Source organism: Giraffa tippelskirchi, chromosome 8 (assembly GCF_054371585.1).
Source record: "Giraffa tippelskirchi isolate mGirTip1 chromosome 8, T2T-mGirTip1v1.2.pri, whole genome shotgun sequence".
Classification (NCBI taxonomy): domain Eukaryota; kingdom Metazoa; phylum Chordata; class Mammalia; order Artiodactyla; family Giraffidae; genus Giraffa; species Giraffa tippelskirchi.
In genome coordinates this window covers 10,110,339-10,131,032 of record NC_137282.1, presented here as the reverse complement: position 1 = coordinate 10,131,032, position 20,694 = coordinate 10,110,339, and the positions used below count along the sequence as shown (strand labels likewise).

Below are 20,694 nucleotides of genomic sequence, written 5' to 3'. Positions count from 1 at the left end.
CAATGAACTTACAAAACAGAAAGATACTCAAAGAGAACAAACTTACAAACTAGTGAACATAACAAAATAGAAGAAATTTGTTAGAAGAAATGATGTTGAAATACCTGTTCACGGTATAGAGAACCAAGTAGTTTTTAACCAGTGGGAAAAGGGAACAGGCAAGGGGCACAGTAGAGGTAGTGATTCAGAGGTACTATTATGTAATGTAATGTAATGTTACTATGATGTAAGTGAGCTACAAAGATATATTGTACAAATCAGGGAATATTTAATAACAACTATAAATATAACTTTTAAAAATTGTGAATCACTGTGATGTACAGGTGTACCTTATAAATTAATATTGTACATAAATTGCACTTCAGTAAATTTTAAAAATGTAAGCATGTTTTCTCAGTAAAATTTCATTTTACCCCTTTGATGTTATTGAGATATATCCTATTTATCCATGTGATATAAACCAGAAAATAAATTATTTTACATTACGTATGCAATTATTGTTTAAAGAAATTGAGGAAAGGTATTTACTGTCTTCAAATTCTACATTTCTGATATTTGGGTTTATATTAATTCATTTGAATTCACTTTTATTCATCTGAAATTATTTGGTCTCTTTTAAATTACTGCATTTGGAAACATTTTCAGACTTTCAAAAAGATGTAAGAATAGGAATAATACAGTGAACTCCTACATCCTCTCTGCTCAGATTTATTGATATTATTTCCCTTTATCACTTGTGCCCTTTCTATGAGAAAGCAAGTTGTAAGTTGAGTTTGTAGCTTTTATTTCAGTGTGCATTTACATTGAATAAGATCTTATGCATCCACAATCAGTTTATCCATCTAAGTAAAAATAATCTCAATCTAGTTTACTTGATAGCCCTGTGGTTGGACAATGTGAGCTAAGTGATACTGTGTTTTATAGTCAAATGTTTCATGGTCTAATATGAGTCAATTTATATAAAACTTTAAAGTATACTTTAAAAATATGCCTCTCATTTTGTATATCTGCTTATATATATATATATGCATATTATATCCAAAACTTCCTAGAGTTTCTAAAATCTTTTATATTTTTATTGTAAATTACCTGCTTGCTGTCAATTTGTTTGATTTATTATTATGAGGCCTATATAAAAATCCCTCCCTAAGATCATCATTTTCTATGTCTAAATCTGCTAAGTTATATATGAGTGTCTCTCTCTCTATATATATATATGTATATGTATAGATATAGATATATAGTTCCAATACTCTTAGTTGTAGATAAGTTTAGAAATGTGGGCGCACACAGTAGAAATACTTAAGAGAAAATGCTATGATCTTTTCTCCTTGAATGAAGACATGTTCTAGAAATCGTTCATTATGTAGTACTCAGTGCTCTGTGTTCAGAAAGTTCAGTTTTTCTCCAGGATATATTAATATTGTCATGTTGTCTTATTGGAATGCAGACCAAAGATGACAGCATGCTTGTGCAGACAAAAAAGACTTAGTTTAGTCAGAGATTTGAGTACTGGTTCTTACCCTTATTAATTATGCAGTCTTGGAGCCTTAACTTGTGATCCTAAATAACATCCTAAATAACTGCATGTGTAAAGAGGAAGATAATCATCACCATCCCATTTTAATATTGTTGGTTAATATATAATGTCCCTAGGTTTAAGTCTGAAACTTACTAAGCGCTTGATAAATTGTAATTGTACTTTATTGCCTTTTGCGTGAGTGCTGCATTACTTCATCATTTTTATATCAATTGAAATGTGGTAGTTTAGTCATTTTCACTAGTGATTAAAAAATAAAATTTGTCTTTCAGTATGATTATATGGGTTCTGAAGTGACAGTTGCATCTGAGAAAGTTTTATATATTTTTAGTCTTATCAACACTGTGAGTATTTACATTTCATTTAAATAAGAAACACTCTTATAAATACGATGGAAAAAGAAAGTGAAAGTCACTCAGTTGTGTTTGACTCTTTGTGACCCCGTGGACTACACAGTCCATGGAATTCTCCAGGCCAGAATACTGGAGTGGGTAGCCGTTCCTTTCTCTAGGGGATCTTCCCCACCCAGGGATCGAACCCAGGTCTCCCACATTGCAGGTGGATACTTTACCAGCTGAGCCACCTAAATACAGTAGCATTGTTTGAATAAATAGAATGTGCAATTTTTAAAAAGTATTTATTTGGCTGCATTGGGTCTCAGTTGAGGCACACAGGATCGTTCATTGTGGCCCATGGCCTCAGTAATTATGGCAGTAGGTTTAGTTCCTCTGCACCGTGAGACCTTACCTGATGGAACCCATGTTCCCTGCAGGGCAGAGCAGATTCTTAACTGCTGACCGGCCAGTGAAGGGGCACACGTGCAATTTTATAAAATGTATGCTCCTACCAACTAGTTTCTGCCATCAGTGAATTTCATCTCCAAAAACACTAAATCAAATATATTAGCATTGCATATAAATATATAGTATTATATTTTTGATTACCTACAACCATATATCATGTATCTTCTGTTTTCAGATGTATTCTCAGCTTCAAGTGTCTGTTATATTAACTTCTCTGGAGATCTGGTCAGATCTAAATAAGATTTCCACTAGTGGGGATGCTAATGAAGTACTACAAAGATTTGTGTCCTGGAGAGAAAAATTTTTATTTCGAAGTTCTCATAATATGGCATACTTATTAATGTAAGTAATTTATTTTCATTGGTATATATATTTTATCAAACTATTTGTAAGTTATCCCAATTACATATAAAATTTATTTTTATAATGACAAGACAAAAAATGACTAGTCAAAAAATGACTACGTGAGTACTGTTTTGGCTGAATGTGAGCTATAAAAATTTGATGATACACTTGATACACTGTAAGACACTAAAGCACGGTAGGCCATTATCCTCAGAGTAGTCTGTTTACCTATGTAAGTTTAAAGAACTAAAAACATGGAAATCCTTGGGAAAACATAGGGCCTCTATAGTTTTAAAGATTTTCTCAGAAGTAAATCACTGAAACCAGCATTTTAACATTAAACAAAGCACAGGTTAGTTAACAGAATGCAGTAATTGCATATAAAGCTGGTTACATTAGAAAACATAAGTATGGTAATGTGGTGACCTTATGTTATTTCTGTCTTCCTGACCCAGAGGCATGAGTTCAATCCCTGGGTCAGGAAGATTCCCTGGAGAAGGATATGGCAATTACTCCAGTATTCTTGCCTGGAAAATCCATGGACAGAGGAGCATGGTGAGTTACAGTCCATGGGGTCACAATGAGTTGGACATGACTTAGCAACTAAACAGCAAACAGCAGCATCCTGACCTAAGGTGTAGCTATTTAGCTCCTTGAACTGTAACTGTCAAGACTGTCTATATACTATTTTGATTAATTTGGATGGAAAAAACAAAAGCATGATTCTGAAAGGTCTTAAGTAATATGGAATACATTTGTAAATCTCTGGTGTCTCTGTGGAATTTAAGGTCAGGTTTGGGGATTCAGGAGCAGCATTAACTAAGGACTGAAGTGTGTGTGGACACTTAATGCATCCCATCTCTGTTTTTCCTGATGACTGTGCCGCACACTGTCTTTCTCTTTCTGTCCTCCAACGCTTTTTACGCCATCTGAGGCTTTGCTACATGCAAATCATAGCAGTAATCTATCCTGACTTTTATGTCTTAGAACTTTGTCCATCCAGCGTTGACAGCAGCGGTGATTTATGTCTTAGAACTTTGTCCATCCAGCGTTGACAGCAGTGGTAATTAATTTCTGGAAGGATGAGGCACTGCTGGATTTTAAGCTGTGGATTGTATAATGTGAAAGTTGACTTTTGAACTTAATTTGAAGGCACCAGGGGAGACTACCCAACTACAAAATGATTGAGAGCATTAGACATGATTCACAATATTCACGTTTTAAAGAAAGTAGCAGCTTTATTGAGGAATCTAATTCTTAAAGATCATTAAGTTATTAATAATTTAAAGTGCATTTATCCATGAGAACAATTTTATTATTTAGTTACAGGGACCATCCTAATTATGTAGGAGCAACATATCATGGAACAGCATGTGATCCAAAGTTTGCTGCAGGACTTGTTCTGGTATGTACTTTGTTTCCTTCTCTTCAGTAATTATGTCACATTTTGAAATTTAACATCCACTTTCAGAAACAAAAGTACATAAAGTATGTCTGCTGCTGCTGCTGCTAAGTCCCTTCAGTCTTGTCCGACTCTGTGCGACCCCATAGATGGCAGCCCACCAGGCTCCTCCATCCCTGGGATTCCCCAGGCAAGAACACTGGAGTGGGTTGCCATTGCCTTCTCTGTAAAGTATGTCTACCATCTTATTATTTTATTTCATATTATTATTAATATTTTATAGCGTATACTATTGTTATGACATTTGTATAATATTTTTACAATTTGTATAATAGTTCCATATTTATGAAGTATATATATATATACTGTGTATATATGTATATATGCAGTATATGTATATGAACTATATGTATATATATTATATGCATAATTGTATTATTGTATTGTATAATATTATTATATATAAAATATATTTTAATATATAATATATTTAATATATAATATAATATTGTATTATATACAATATATTATATTATGATTGTACAGTGATTATACAGTGATTATACAAGTATAAACTTGTGATTATACAGTGGAAGTGAGAAATAGATGTAGGGGACTAGATCTGATAGACAGAGTGCCTGATGAACTATGGACAGAGGTTTGTGACATTGTACAGGAGACAGGGATCAAGACCATCCCCAAGAAAAAGGAATGCAAAAAAGCAAAATGGCTGTCTGAGGAGGCCTTACAAATAGCTGTGAAAAGAAGACAAGCAAAAAGCAAAGGAGAAAGGGAAAGATATTCCCATCTGAATGCAGAGTTCCAAATAATAGCAAGGAGAGATAAGAAAGCCTTCCTCAGTGATCAAAGCAAAAAATAGAGGAAAACAATAGAATGGGAAAGACTAGAGATTTCTTTAAGAAAGTTAGATATACCAAGGGAACATTTCATGCAAAGATGGGCTCAATAAAGGACAGAAATGGTATGGACCTAACAGAAGCAGAAAATATTAAGAAGAGGTGGCAAGAATACACAGAAGAACTGTACAAAAAAGATCTTCATGACCCAGATAGTCACGATGGTGTGATCACTCACCTAGAGCCAGACATCCTGGAATGTGAAGTCAAGTGGGCCTTAGAAAGCATCAGTACGAACAAGGCTAGTGGAGGTGATGGAATTCCATTTGAGCTATTTCAAATCCTGAAAGATGATGCTGTGAAAGTACTGCACTCAATCTGCCAGCAAATTCGGAAAACTCAGCAGTGGCCACAGCACTGGAAAAGGTCAGTTTTCATTCCAATCCCAAAGAAAGGCAATGCCAAAGAATGCTCAAACTACCACAGTATTGCATTCATCTCACATACTAGTAAAGTAATGCTCAAAATTCTCCAAGACAGGCTTCAGCAATACATAAACCATGAACTTCAGATGTTCAAGCTGGTTTTAGAAAAGGCAGAGGAACCAGAGATCAAATTGCCAACATCCGCTGGATCATTGAAAAAGCAGAGAATTCCAGAAAAACATCTATTTCTGCTTTATTGACTATGCCAAAGCTTTGACTGTGTGGATCACAATAAACTGTGGAAAATTCTGAAAGAGATGGGAATACCAGACCACCTGACCTGCCTCTTGAGAAACCTGTATGCAGGTCAAGAAGCAGCAGTTAGAACTGGACATGGAACAACAGACTGGTTCCAAATAGGGAAAGGAGCACGTCAAGGCTGTGTATTGTCACCCTACTTATTTAACTTATATGCAGAGTACATCATGAGAAACTCTGGGCTGGATGAAGCACAAGCTGGAATCAAGATTGCCGGGAGAAATATCAATAACCTCAGATATGCAGATGACACCACCCTTATGGCAGAAAGTGAAGAAGAACTAAAGAGCCTTTTAATGAAAGTGAAAGAGGAGAGTGAAAAAGTTGGCTTAAAGCTCAACATTCAGAAAAAATAAGATCATGGCATCCAGTCCCATCACTTCATGGCAGATAGATAGGGAAACAGTGGAAACAGTGGCTGACTTTATTTTTTGGGGCTCCAGAATCACTGCAGATGGTGATTGCTGCCCTGAAATTAGAAGACGCTTACTCCTTAAAAGGAAAGTTATGACCAACCTAGATAGCATATTAAAAAGCAGAGACATTACTTTGTCAACAAAGGTCTGTCTAGTCAAGGCTATTGTTTTTCCAGTAGTCATGTATGGATGTGAGAGTTGGACTATAAAGACAGCTGAGTGCCAAAGAATTGATGCTTTTGAACTGTGGTATTGGAGAAGACTCTTGAGAGTCCCCTGGACTGCAAGGAGATCCAACCAGTCCATCCTAAAGGAGATCAGTCCTGGGTGTTCATTGCAAGGACTGATGTTGAAGCTGAAACTCCAATACTTTGGCCACCTGATGTGAAGAGTTGACTCACTGGAAAAGACCCTGATGCTGGGAGGGATTGGGGGCAGGAGGAGAAGGGGACAACAGAGGTTGAGATGGTTGGATGGCATCACTGACTCTATGGATATGAGTTTGGGTAAACTCCGGGAGTTAGTGATGGACAGGGAGGCCTGGCGTGCTGCCGTGCTGCGATTCTTGGGGTCTCAAAGAGTCAGACACGACTGAGTGACTGAACTGATCTGAACTGATATACAATATATACATATATACTATATTGTATATACAACGAATACAATATAATGTATGTAAAATAATATATGCAATAATACAATATATATAATAAATATGATATTTGTATAATATAAATTATTTGTGTAATATTCTTATACAGTATTTTATATTTTAAGCCTCACATGTTATAGTTTTTAAACTGTTTTTTATTATGATACAATAAACAGTATGCAAAATTAACCATCTTAATTATTATGAGTGCAGTAGTGTTAAGTGTGTCCACATTGTTGGAAACAGATGTTTAAAACTTTCATCTTGCTTAAATGAAACTTTGTACACTGTGACCAACAAGGCCCCATATTTTCCACACCTCTGCTCCCTGGCAGCCCTATTTTCCTCTCTGCTTCTGTAAGTATATTTTTTAGATCCCACATATATGGTAGACCATACAATATTTGTCTTCCATATCTGGCTTATTTCTTTTCAAAGAATACATCCAAGTTCATTCAGCGTTTTGAAAATGGCAGGATTTCATTCTTTTTTATGGCTGAATAATATTTCATGTTGTTTATACACATGCATGTATATAAACAGGCTCAGACAGTAAAGAATCTGCCTGCAATGCGGGAGACCTGGGTTTGATCCCTGGGTTATGACAATCCCTTGGATGAGGGCATGGTAACCCACTCCAGTATTCTTGCCTAGAGAATCCCCATGGACAGAAGAGCCTGAAGGGCTACAGTCCATGCGGTCACAAAAAGTCAGACATGACTGAGTAAGTAAGCACAGCACATTTACATAAATTGCATATATATATATATATATATATGTATAAATCATGTCATGTTATACATTTATATATAGAGACATTTTCTTTATACATTTATATATTAATGACCACTTAGTTTGGTTCCATATCTTAGTGATTGTGAATAATGCTACAATTAACATGGGAGATGGGAATGTAGATATCTCTTTGAGATAGTGATTTCAGTCATTTTGGAGATACACCTAGAAGTGGGTTTGCTGGATCATATGGTATTTCTGGGCTTCCCAGGTGTCTCAGTGGCAAAGAATTCACCTGCCCGTGAAAGAGGTGCAGGAGACATGGATTCGATCCCTGTGTTGGAAAGCTCCCCTGGAGGAGGAAATGGCAACCCTCTCCAGTATTGTTGCTTGGAGAATCCCATGAACAGAATAGTCTGGCAGGCTACGGTCCATGGGGTCTCAAATAGTTGGACACGACTGTGCGACTGAGCACATGCCCACAGGCAGACTGCTTTTACATTCTGTTGTGTCTTTTGAAGCACAAAGAGATTTAAGTTTGATGTAGTCCTATTTGTCTATTTCTCCTCTTTTTGCTTGTGATTTTTGCATAATATTCATGAAATCTTTGTCAAATCCAATATTGGGAAATGTTCCCAATGTTTTCCTTGAGGAGTTTTACAGTTTGCAGTTCTTAAGTTCTTACATTTAGACCTTTATACCATTTTTAGTTAATTTTTATATATGGTATAAGGATCCTTATCTTCTTTTTTGTTGTGGATATTTAGTTTTCCCATCACCATTTCCTGAAGAGACAATCTTTTCTTCATTCAATATTCTTGTTGAAGAAACTGTCCTTTTCCCATTTTGTTTTCTTGGTACTCTTGTCATTTGACCACATATGTGATGTTTTACTTATAGGCTCTCTCTTGTGTTCAATTTATATAACGTTATGCCAACACCACACTCTTTTGATGACCATAAATTTGTGATGCATTTTAAAATCCAGAAATCTGAGTCTTCCAACATTGCTCTTCTTTTTTTAAAAAAAATTTACCTGAATAGATAAATAGTGTCCCTTGGGTTTCCATATGAATTTTGAGACTTTTTTGTTTGTTTGTTTCTTGCCTCCAAAATGCTGTTGGAATTGAGGTAGGGATTTCATTGGATCTGTAGGTTGTTTTTGGTGATAATGACATCTTAACCATTTTTAGCTTTTCAGTCCATGATCATGGAATGCCTTTTCACTTACTTGTGTCTTCTGTACTTACTATCAGGTATATTTTGTAGTATTCTGTGTACAAGTAATTGATCTCATTAGATAAGTTCAATCCTTTGTATCCTGGCCTTTTGAATGCTACTGTAACTGAAATTGTTTTGTTAAATTTTTTCAGATTATTAACTATTAATAGGCAGAAACAATCAGTTGTGTTGATTTTGTATCCTGCAACTTTGCTGAACTCGTTTATTAGTTCTTACAGTTTCTTTTATATGGAATATTTGAAGATTTCTACATATGGGACCATGTCATCTGCAAACAGAAATACTTTTACTTTTTGCTCTCCAAGTTAGAACACTTTTATTTAGTTCATTGCTGAATTATTCTGGTTTGATCTTCCTTGAGTATATCGAATAGATGTGGCAAGAGTGAGTACACTAGTTTCTTAACGATATTACAAGAAAATATTCAGGATTTTACCATTGTGATATTTGTTGTGTTCTTTCCTCCATATTCTTTGTTATGTGGAGGTTTTTTTTTTTAATATTCCTAGTTGTTGCAGATTTTTAGTCATAAAAATAGTATAGAATAGTTGGAAATGCATTTTTTGCATTAATTGAGATAACCATGTGTGTTCTTTCACTTCATTCTGTAAAAATGATGTATCACAGTCATAGACTTTCATGCATTAAATGATCTTTGTGTTCGAGGAATAACTTCCACTTGATCATTGTGTACAAAACTTTTTATGTGCAGTGAAGCCTCTTTGTTAGGATTCTGTTGAACATTTTTGTAGCAATATGCATAGGAATTGCTATACTGTTATCTTGTTGAAACTTTTCTGATTTGGATATCAAGATAATACTAGTTTCATACAATGATTTTGGGAGTATGCCTTCCTATTTCTTTGGAAGATATTGAGGAGAATTGGTATTAATTCTTTGTTTAATGTATAGCATAATTTACCAGTAAAGTCATAAGGTCCTGAGCTTTCTTTCTTATTGGGATGTTTTTTATTATTCCTTTAATCTCCTTACTAGTGATTAGCCTTCAGATTTTCTAATTTCTTCATGAACCAGCTTTGATAGGCTGTGTGTTTTTAAGAGTTTATCTTTTTTTACTAGCTCATTCAGAACATTAATATGCACTTTTTATAGTATTCTCTTATAATCTTTTTCTTTTTAATTTCTGTGGCATAAGTTGTATTGTACATGTTCTTGTTTCTTATGTTAGTTATGTGAGACTTATCTCTTCTTAATCTGTTTTCCAACCAACTTCTTGTTACATTAATTATTAAATATTTTTCTATTCTCTCGTTTTACTTCTTACCTGATATGAACTTTACTATTTTTGTCTTTCTATTGGAGTTCAGTTTGGTCCTATATTTCTAGTCCTCTGAGGCATAAATTCACGTTTTATCATTTGAAATAGTTTTTCTTTTAGGTGTATTGTTTTCTACCATAAACTTCCCTCTTAACAGAGCTTTTTCTGGATCCCACAAATTTGGATATATTGTATTTTCATTTTCTTTCTTCTCCCAGAGTATTTTGTAACTTTGTGATTTCTAATTTGGAATCATTGGTGTTTTAATAATTTGTTTTTGGAGTATGACAGACTTGTAGAATTTCAAGTTCTTCTTTTCTTACTAATCTGTAGTTTTATTTCATTATCATCAGGAAATATACTTTGTATAATTTCAACATTTTAAAAATCAAAAGACTTGTTTTGTAGCCTCACAAGTAGTCTATCTCGGAGACGTTTATATGTGCATTTGAGAAGAATATGTGTTTTGCTATTGTTGGCTGGAATGTCCCATATGTGCATTTGAGAAGGATATATGTTTTGCTCTTGTTGGTTGGAATGTCCCATATGTGCATTTGAGAAGGATATGTGTTTTGCTGTTGTTGGCTGGAATGTCCCATATGTGCATTTGAGAAGGATATGTGTTTTGCTGTTGTTGGTTGGAATGTCCCTTATGTGCATTTGAGAAGGATGTGTGTTTTGCTGTTGTTGGCTGGTATGTCCCACGTGTCTGTTAAGACCATCCTCTTGTCGTGTCCTTTATTTACTTAACATCTTTGTTAGACTGTCCTGCCCACTCTTCACAGTGAAGTATTGAAGTCTAATATGTTTCTGTCTATTAATCTTTTCAATTCTGTCAAAAATGCTTCATATATTTAGTGCTCTAGTGTTTTGCATAAATATTAAATGCTGTATCTTCTTGGGGAATTGACTTTTTTTCATTATGTAATGCATGTCCTGGTATGTTTTAACAGTGTTGAATTTAAAGTATATTTTGCTTGATATTAGTAAAACCACACCCCAGCCCTATTTTGGTTACAATTTGAATGGTATATCTTTTTTCATCCCATTTAAACTTTGAACCTATGTGAGTCTTGAGATGTTTAGTGACATTGGTGAATCTGTTTTTTTCTAATCTCTTTGGCATATATGTATCTTCTAATTGAGGAGTTTAATTCATTTACATTTAAATCAATTACTTATAGGAAGAACTTACTTTTACCACTTGATTAATTTTTTTCTCTGCATCTTGAAGCTTTTCCGTCCCTTTCATCTTCTCTTTTTGCCTTACTTTGTGTTACATTGATTTTTAAGTTATGACATGTATTGGTTTCCTTGACATTTCCTTTTGTGTATGTTGTAGATAATTGTTGTGGTTAATTTTGAAATTACTAAAAATACCTTAATGTTGCCAATTCTTATTTTAAACTGGTAACAACGCTGCTTCAATTACATACACATACACTTTCTTTTGCAGTTCTATATCTCTTTTTTATGTTATTGCATAGATATTAGTTTGGACGGGGTTCTTTCCTTTAAATTCTTTTCAAGGATTAAAAGTGAACATGTGCACCAAAATTACAGTGATATAGGTTAGTATAGTTATCCATATAAGGACCTTCGTTAAAGGATTTTATAATTTTTTTGACCTTATGTTGCTATCTAGGGTCTTCCTTTTAACCTAAAGACCACACTTTCACATTTCTTATACTTAAGATCATTTGGTTATATAAACCCCTATAGCTTTTGTTTTTCTGGAAAAGTTTAAATGTCTTCTTTTTTGAAGGATATTTTTTCTGGTTACAATACCGTTGATTGAGAGACACTTTCTTTAATCACTTTGAATATATTTTCCCCAATACCTCCAGACTGTTATGTTTTCAGCTAGGTAATCCAGTAATAATTTTGAGACCTCCCTAACAACTGTCGAATCACTTTTCTCTTGTTAATTTCAAGATTAACCCTTTGTCTTTGACTTATAGTGGTTTTATTATAATAATTTTCTGTATAGGTCTCTTTGTATTTTCCTAGTTGAGGTTCATTGAATTTCTTGAATCTGCATGTCCTCAGATTTCTAAAGTTTGTGGAAATGATTTCCTCAAATGAGCTCTCTGTCCCTTTCTCTCTTTTATTGCTGAGATACCCATAATGCATATATTGGTCTATTTGTGTCCGTAAGCTCATAGTTTCTTTGTTTGTTTTGGTTTTTGGCTCCTGTGGAAAAATGATTTTAAATCACCTGTCTTCATTTTTTATTTTTTTCTTCTACCTCAAAATCTGCTGTTGAAGGCCTCCAGTAAATGTTTATGTTTGTTGAGTGTACTGATACTTTAGCACAGAATTTCTTTTGATAATATTTCATATCTCCTTATTGATATATATATCTGGAATTTTTCAGATATTTAAGGCTATTTTTTTCTGATATTAAGATTTTTTAGACATTAAGAATACTAAAAATTAAGATTTTTTCAGATATTATATGAAATATTTCTTATATATTAAAATAATTAATCATGCAAAAATCAACTGGTTCAATTGATTTGATCAATAGGCTAAAATGGAAAAAAATTTTAATTCTATCAATAGATGCAGAAAATGCATTTGACAATTCTAACACCATTTATGATTAAGCTCAGGAAAGTAGCACTAAAAGCAAACTTCTTCAACTTGAGAGAGAACATCTACAAAAAAATACAGCTTACATCAAACTTAATGTTTAGAGATGAAATGTTTCCCACTAACATTAGGAACAAGGCCAGAATGTAACTTCCCATTCTTATTCCACTTTGTGCTCATGTGCAAAACTGATGAGAGCAAATATTGTGAGGATTTGGAGCAACAGGAGCTCTCATTCATGTTGATGGGAATACAAAATGTTACAGCCGCTGTGATAGACAGCCTGGCAATTTCCTACAAAAGTCAACATGGCCTGACCACATGATCCAATAGTTGTCCACTATATGATTTCAAAAAAATTAGTTGAAAACTTATATTCACAGAAACCTCAGACATAATTATGCACAGCAACTTTATAACTGCCCAAACTTTAAATCACACAATATGTCTTTTGATAGGTGAATGGATAAAGAAATCAGTCTGTATAAAGGAATGTTACTCAGTATTTTTAAAATTACATATCGAGCAATTAAATGATGTGGAGGAATTTTAACTTCATACTGGCTAATAAAAGAAACCAGTTTGGAAAGGATACACACTGTATGATTCCCACTCTATTACATTCTTGAAAAAGAAAAACTATGGAGATAGTTAAAAGCATCACTGATTACCTACTAGGACTTTGTTTCTTACATCACTACTTCTCAAGTTTTATTTTTTTAATACAAGTATTCTGCCTTTAGAAAAAAAATTGATTTTATCTCTTAAAACTATTTCTCACTTCAAGACTGATTGTCAGGTAAATGCTTAAGAAACTGTACTTATATTGAAAATAATGTCGTTACTGAAACAATGATCAATATTCTCAGAATATTTTTTAACTATTAGAATCAAATATTTAATGTATCATGAAAATATTGATATTATTAATCTTACTTTGTTATATGTCAATGGCATTTGTATTGAAAGCACTATTACTCAAAAGGAATAACAAAATTAAACTTTTTCAATGTTCTTAAGAAAATAACAAGCTTTGGTGTGCTAATTTATTATATTAGTATTTAAATGTAAGTAATCTGGCCATAATGACATGAAAAGACTAAGAGTTGAAAAAATCCCTTATGCGGCCATTCTGTTTTTCATTTCTATTTAGTATCCAAAGATGATTAGTTTAGAGGCATTTTCAGTTCTTTTCATGCAGTTGCTTGGAATTAACCTGGGATTAAAGTATAATGATGACATCTACAATTGTTACTGTTCAGGAACTGCATGTATAATGAATCCGGAAGCAATGTAAGATGTGATTTTTATCAAATCTTTGTCTTCTTTTGGGAGGTATATGTATCATTTCTTGATATACAGTTTCTTTGATATAACCTAAGAATATTTTTATTAAATACATATGAATAATTTTGAAACTTACTAAGGGCAATGAGTATTTCATATTGTAGAGAATGTGCTTCATATTTCTATAATCAGTCCTTTAGTGCCAAGTCATTGATGATGACTTTTTGTGGAGTACTTGAATCTTGAGGTGAAATTCATTCTATCAAAAAAATTTTTTAAGTGTGTACTTTGTAACGTGTATCGTGTTAATTTGTTGTATAAATTACTACGAAGATAGAAAAGAGCTATATTTATTATGTTAGTCCATCAGGGACAGAGAATTGAAAGTAGACCTAAGAATAAACAAAACTTAAACAACTTGCAAGTGTCAAGAGGCGGATAAATACGAAATACATGAGGAGGAGAAATTTTATGACTAAGTGGCCTAGAAATCTCTCTATGAGACAAAACTCATGTTGGGAACTGAAAGAGAAAAAAAAAATAAGCCTGGTCATGTAAAGAAATTGTTGAAAACTTGTCAGGGACAGCAAGTGAAGTGATACTTGGATAGGAAGAAATTTTAAAAGCTCAAAAGACTGGGAAAAGGAACTTGGGAAAAGAATTAAGCAAACAAGCAATAGAAGTAACTGAAACTATATGAAAGAATATTAACGGCATAGTAATTACAAAAATAAAAAATAAAGATAAAATAGAATGAGCTTAAAGGACCATGAGTCAGAGGAAGAAGTCCAGGAGAAAGCAGGAAATGTAGAAAAGAGCCTAGACAAGCAATCGTGATGCAGAAATTGGGATTTTTCTTTTAAAGCCTTTATTGAATTTGTTACAATATTGCTTCTGTTTTATGTTTTGGTTTTTTGGCTGAGATGCACGTGGGATCTTAGCTCCCAGACCAGGGACTGAACCCCCGGCATTGGAGGGCAAAGTCTTAACCACCGGACTGTCAGGGAAGTTCCAGAAATTGGGATTTTATGATAAATATAACAAAACACATTATAATTGATTTATGCAGCATGGATAATAAGATAAATTTTGTAACATGAATGTTAAATAGATCAGAGAGAACAACAATAAATTAATACTGTTACCGAGTTATGTCCTGTGGACCCTAGCCTTTCTGCCTGGGCAGAGGAGGTTTCTTGTTTTGTTTTGTTCAAGCAGCAGAGTAATAAAAACAGAAGCTGAGATCTGTCATTAGTGAACAAAATTTCTTTAGTGGGCAAAGAATGGAGAAATGGGAACTAAATTCACAAATCAACCTCTCACCCATGTGGTGAAAGGGATTTGCTTTTAAAGAGTAAGACTAAGGTAGGAAGAAGGACGTTAAAGATGGGGACGCATGTGCATTCATCTCCCAGGGAAGGGGCAGGGCTTTTTCAAAGGCATGGGACACCCCCTTTACTAATCATTTTTGTTCCTTAGTGTCCATTTGTGGGCACTGGTACGTGTGATACACTGTTATAGTAAACTCAGTGTATAATGAGACTCAGGGTCGTTGGAGGTCTGATTCCTTGCCATATTTGTCCCTACTTAGTCCTTTCTGGTTTTCTTGTTTGTTGCTTCCTTTCTTATCTCTGGATCTTTACCTTAATGATTTATGGTGAAACTGAGAGTATTAGTCGCTCAGTCATATCTTACTCTTTTGTGACTGTAGTCTGCCAAGCTCCTCTGTCCATGGAATTCTCCAGGCAAGAATACCGGAGTGGGTAGCCATTCCCTTCTCCAGGGGATCTTCCCAACCCCGGGAATGGACCAGGTCTGTACATCCTAAAGGAAATCAGTCCTGAATATTCATTGGAAGGACTGATGCTGAGGCTGAAACTCCAATAATTTGGCCACCTGATGTGAAGAACTGACTCCTTGGAAAAGACCCTGATACTGAGAAAGATTGAAGGTGGGAGAAGAGGGGGACAACAGAAGATGAGATGGTTGGGTGGCACCACCGACTCGATGGACATGAATTTGAGTAAGCTGCAGGAACTGGTGATGGACAGGAAAGCCTGGCATGCTGCAGACCATGGGGTTGCAAAGTACCGGACACAACTGAGGGACAGAACTGAACTACATGAATGAGACAGACAAGGCTATAGTGAATCTAGAAAGAGATCTAAAAATGTTTGGGCTCACTTGCTGCAGGGATCAATACAGAGGCAGCCTCTTGAGAGGCACCCAGTCTTTAGGTGCAAGAGGATCATCTCCTCATGTTAGTGTGGGCTGGAAGGTGAGGCATCTAATTTAACACTCAACCAGGAGCCTGCTAATGTCCTCTCTGAGCATGGAGGCTGGCAGACGCCACCTTTGTGGACTCCCTCTTCCTCATGATAGCTTGCTGGATTCTCCTGGAACGGAGCTTGTCCCCTCCTCTGGAACACAATTTTTGCAGTGTCCACTCACAGGACACCTCTAGATCACTGGTCTCTGGTGGCCTGCTAGGTTGAAGCTCTTAGATCCCACAAAATTGTAAACAGTGGAGAAAGATTTCTTAAACAGCTTCAACCCCCAGGTCATAGCAAGAGCCAACCATCCTAGGAACCCAGTCTTTCTCTGCAAGAGGCCTGTTAGCTTATATTCATGGCTGTGTCCTGAGGGGAAGACTTCTAACAAAACACCCATTTAAAGGCATTCTGTAACCTTTTCCCGAGGCCTCGGAGGATGGGAACTATCTTCAAGGTCTCCCTCTGCCATGTTCCAGAGCAACAGTATCTCTGGGAGGGGAGTTTGAGCAGGCATCTGCTGCTTTAGTTTCTGTAGCTGTTGCCCAGGAGACACCCCTTGATGGGCCAGCTCTGGTCAGAGGGACTTCTTGCTGGGTTCCAGGGGACTCTAATAATCACAAATGAAGAAGCAAGTTCTTGGCCAGCTGTCTCCCCAGGGCACTGCACAAAGAGGAGATTGAAACACACCCCAGGCTTTCTGTGAAGGTGGCATATTTGCTTGTCCAGAAGCTTTTATCTGAAAGGGAGGCTTCCTGTTTGGCACACATCTTGGGGCCTATGGTGATTCTTTCAAAAACAGAGCCTGGTGGGCATAATTGCTCACCCTCCCACTTTTTTGCTTCAATTCCTGAACATCTCCCAGGAAGGACCTTACAACCTTGCCTGATACCACAGATTTTGCTGCTGCTTCTATGGAATACATGTGTATCACCTTGCTCAGGTGGCCAGCAGGACTTATGCTCATGGGTATCACAGGGTGGTAACCCACAGAGAAAGTGTTTCAGCTGTTTGCTATCTGCAGGGCACAAGAAGAGACCCTAGTTCCAGACTTCCAGTCTTTCTGTGAAAGAAGCCTTTTGGCTTACCTTCATAATTGCTACACGAGAGTTAGGTTTCTAATTAAACACACATCCAGCAACTGATTGTGATCATCTCTAGAGACCTCAGAGGGCAAGTCCTATCACTGCATTCTCCATCAGCTCTATCCTCCATCTGCCAGTATCATCCATAGAGGAGCTTCTACAGGTGCCTGGCACACTATTGTTTGTGGCTGCTGCCTTGGAGACACCTTGTGACTATGTAGTCCCAGCGGTAGAGGAGCTTGTGATCCTGTGATTCCTGGAGCTCTAACAAACAGAGAGGCAGTTCTTGGCTGGCCACCTGCCTCAGGGTGTAGCAAACATAGCACACACCCCCCCCACCGCCTGGACTTTCTGTAACAGGGCCTCTTTGCTTGTCTAAAGCTTTCATCTGAGGGGCAGGTTTCTGGTTTTGCACACCTCTAGAGGACTACTAACATGCACTCTGCAGACAGAGGCCAGTACATGCCACCTTTGCATTCTCCCTCTGCCTCAAAACAGGCTACTGGTATCATGACAAAAGAAACTTATTGTCACGTGGCATCCTGAATTTTGAGAATGCCACCAATCAGACTCCACTACATTGTCTGGCTCTGTTGGCCAATGGAACTTACATTTATTCCTCAGAGGACTGTATATATACTTTAAAGACTACTAATTGAAGCTCTGGTTTCCAATCACCCTGATCCTAGGGGCTGAGTGAGGTCCTTCTTTTTACGACAATAACAGATCTGGGCATACACTTAACAACTTAATGCCACTGATAATGAGATAGAATGATGCTTGGACAGCCATAAAAGTTTGAGAGAACAACAAAACCTAGGATAGGCTTGAATGACTACGTATATCTTGCATATGACCACTCATTCAAGACTGGGAGAGCTGACTGTTTTATCTAGTGCGTAGAGTTAGATTTAAAAAAAAAAGAGAAGTAATGTAAATACAGAAGCAGAGGAATAGACTCCAAACAAATGAGTAAGATAAAGCATCAGAAAAGGCCATAATCAAATGAATGTAAATAAATTACCTGATACAGAATTCAAAATAATTGACCAAAATATGCTAACCAAGCTAAGCAGAAGAATGGATGAACAATGTGAGAAAATCAGCAAAGACACAGGAAACATAAGAAAAAACTGCATAGAAGTCAGAGAGCTGAAGAATACAAAACTGAACTGAAATATACAATAAAGTATTATAGTGGCAAACTAAAAAAAAAAAGTAGAAGGATCAGTGAACTCAACAAGAAGACAGTGTACCTTACCCAACCAGAGCAGCAGAAGGCAAAATAAGTGAACAGAAGAGAAGGTAAAGGAATTAGGGGACAATATCATATAGATCAACATTCACATTCTATAGGTCTCAGAATAAGAGAGAGAAAGGGGAAGAAAAACATTATTGAAGAAATAATGGCTGAAATGTCCCCTAACTTGGGGAAAGAACAGACACTGCAATTTAGAGTCCAGAATTCTAAATAAGATGGATTCAGTGAGACCCACATCAATAAACATTATAATTAAAACATCAAATGTTAAAGACAGAGAGAGTCATCAAAGTGGCTAGAGAAGAACAACTTATTACACCCAAAGGAATCTCTCATAAGATCATGAGTAGCTTTTTCAGCAGCCACATTGCAGGCCATATGTGGTGGTGTGATAGGTTCAAAATGCTGAAAGAAAAAGACTACTGTAACCAGCAAAGTTGTCATTCAGAACTGAAGGAGAGATAAGTTATAAAGACAAGCATAATCTAAAAGAGTTTATCACCACTAATTGAGGCTTAGAACAAATAATACAGTTCTATAATGTGAAGAAAAGACTCTAATCAGTAAAACGAAAGCATATGAGGTATAAGTCTCATTGGTAAAGGTAAATATATCCTGAAATTTGAATAATTGAACACATAAATGAAGCAATTAAACATATAGTAGGCTTAAAAGTCAAAAGTAGCGAAAATACAGCTCTAATAATGTGATAAGGTATATACAATGTAACAAGTGAGGACAAGAACGTAGAACGTGTTGGAGAGAGTAAATATTTTCTAAGTTGAGCATTAGAATGTATTCAAACCACAGTTATCTACTTAAAATAGACTGTTAGAGATGTATGCCATCATATGCAAGCCTCATTGTAACCACAAAGCAAATACGAAACAAAAGCAAACCAAAATCAAAACAAAAAACTGGATGCACAAAAGATAAAAAGAAAGGACTCTTGGCATATCACTAAAGTGAACCAGTAAGGAATGCAGGAAGAGAGCAGGAAAAGAGGAAAGCACCAGAGAGATAACAAACAGGAAAGAAGAAGCGAAATGACAGTAAGGCCCTGCCTGTCAGTAATTACTTTCAAAGCATATGGGTCAGATTTGTCAGTCCAAAGACAGAATGGATAATGGAGGCAAATCAAGACCCATATCTCTCCCGCCTAAAAGTGACTCCTTTCAGATATAAGGACAGACAGATTGAAAGATGAAGGGATGGAAAAAAGTATTTCACATAAATGGAAACCAAAAGAAAGCTGGAGTCACTATACTTCCATCAGACACAGTAGACTTTAAAAACAAATACTTCAGTAAGAGACAATGAAGAGTATTACTTATCGATACAGGGGACAATTCAATAAGAAGAAATAACATTTGTAAATATATATGCACTCAACATAGGAGCACCTAAATGCACCAAGGGGTAGCAAAGAGTTGAACATGACTGAAGCGACTGAGCACACAAATGTATAAAACAAATACAGAAATAAAAGCAGAAACAGACAGTAATACAATAACAGTCGGAAACTTTAAATACCTGTATACTTCATTCGGATAGATCTTCCAGGCAGAGAATCAACAAAGAAACACTGGCTTTAAATGAAATCCTAGGCCTGATAGGTTGACACATGTTTACAGAACATTCCGCCCAAAAGAAATAGAACTCACGTTCTTCTCATGTGCATGTGGGAGTATTCTGGATAGATTACCTGTTAGGCCACAAAATAAGTCTCAACGAACTGAAGAAGCTGGAAACCATATCAAGCATCTTTTCCAACCCCACTAGCATATACCTAGACAGCAATTAAAAGAAGAACACTGGGAGATTCAAAGATATGTGGAGATTAAACAAGCTACTACTGAACAACCATGTGCCAACAAAATAATCAAAGAAAACTCAATAAGTACCTTGAGAGCAACAGCAATGGAAATGCAACATACCAAAATTAATGGGATGCAGACAAAGCAGTTCTATGTAGAAGTCCATGGTGATAAATCATTATCTTAAGAAAAATTAAAAAAAAAATAAGCAACTAAAATGTATACTTCAAGGAACTAGGAAAAGGAGAAAAAGAACTCCAAGTTAGTAGATGAAAGGAAATAACAAAAATCAGGGTGGAAATAAATGAAATAGAGACTAAAAGGACAGTAGAAAATAATGAAACCAAGAGATAGTTCTTTGAAAA

General features: G+C 35.7%; 1 protein-coding gene across 21 annotated transcripts in view; it reads left to right on the top strand.

Annotated features, from left to right (window-relative positions):
* LOC145518870 (A disintegrin and metallopeptidase domain 3-like) overlaps window positions 1-20,694 on the top strand; it is a 112,514-nt gene that overhangs the window by 34,399 nt on the left and 57,421 nt on the right. For 8 of the 21 annotated variants that reach the window (XR_014063391.1, XR_014063390.1, XR_014063386.1 and 5 more), the window contains 4 exons: window positions 1,813-1,884; window positions 2,519-2,685; window positions 4,012-4,093; window positions 13,763-13,902. Coding sequence is in view for 11 of the 21 variants with exons in the window: in XM_081523987.1 (XP_081380113.1) it covers window positions 1,813-1,884; window positions 2,519-2,685; window positions 4,012-4,093; window positions 13,763-13,902 (461 nt within the window). In the remaining 10 variants the exon portion in view is untranslated. The remainder of the gene's footprint in view (window positions 1-1,812; window positions 1,885-2,518; window positions 2,686-4,011; window positions 4,094-13,762; window positions 13,903-20,694) is intronic. The other 13 variants (XR_014063394.1, XR_014063393.1, XR_014063388.1 and 10 more) reach the window with 3 other exon arrangements.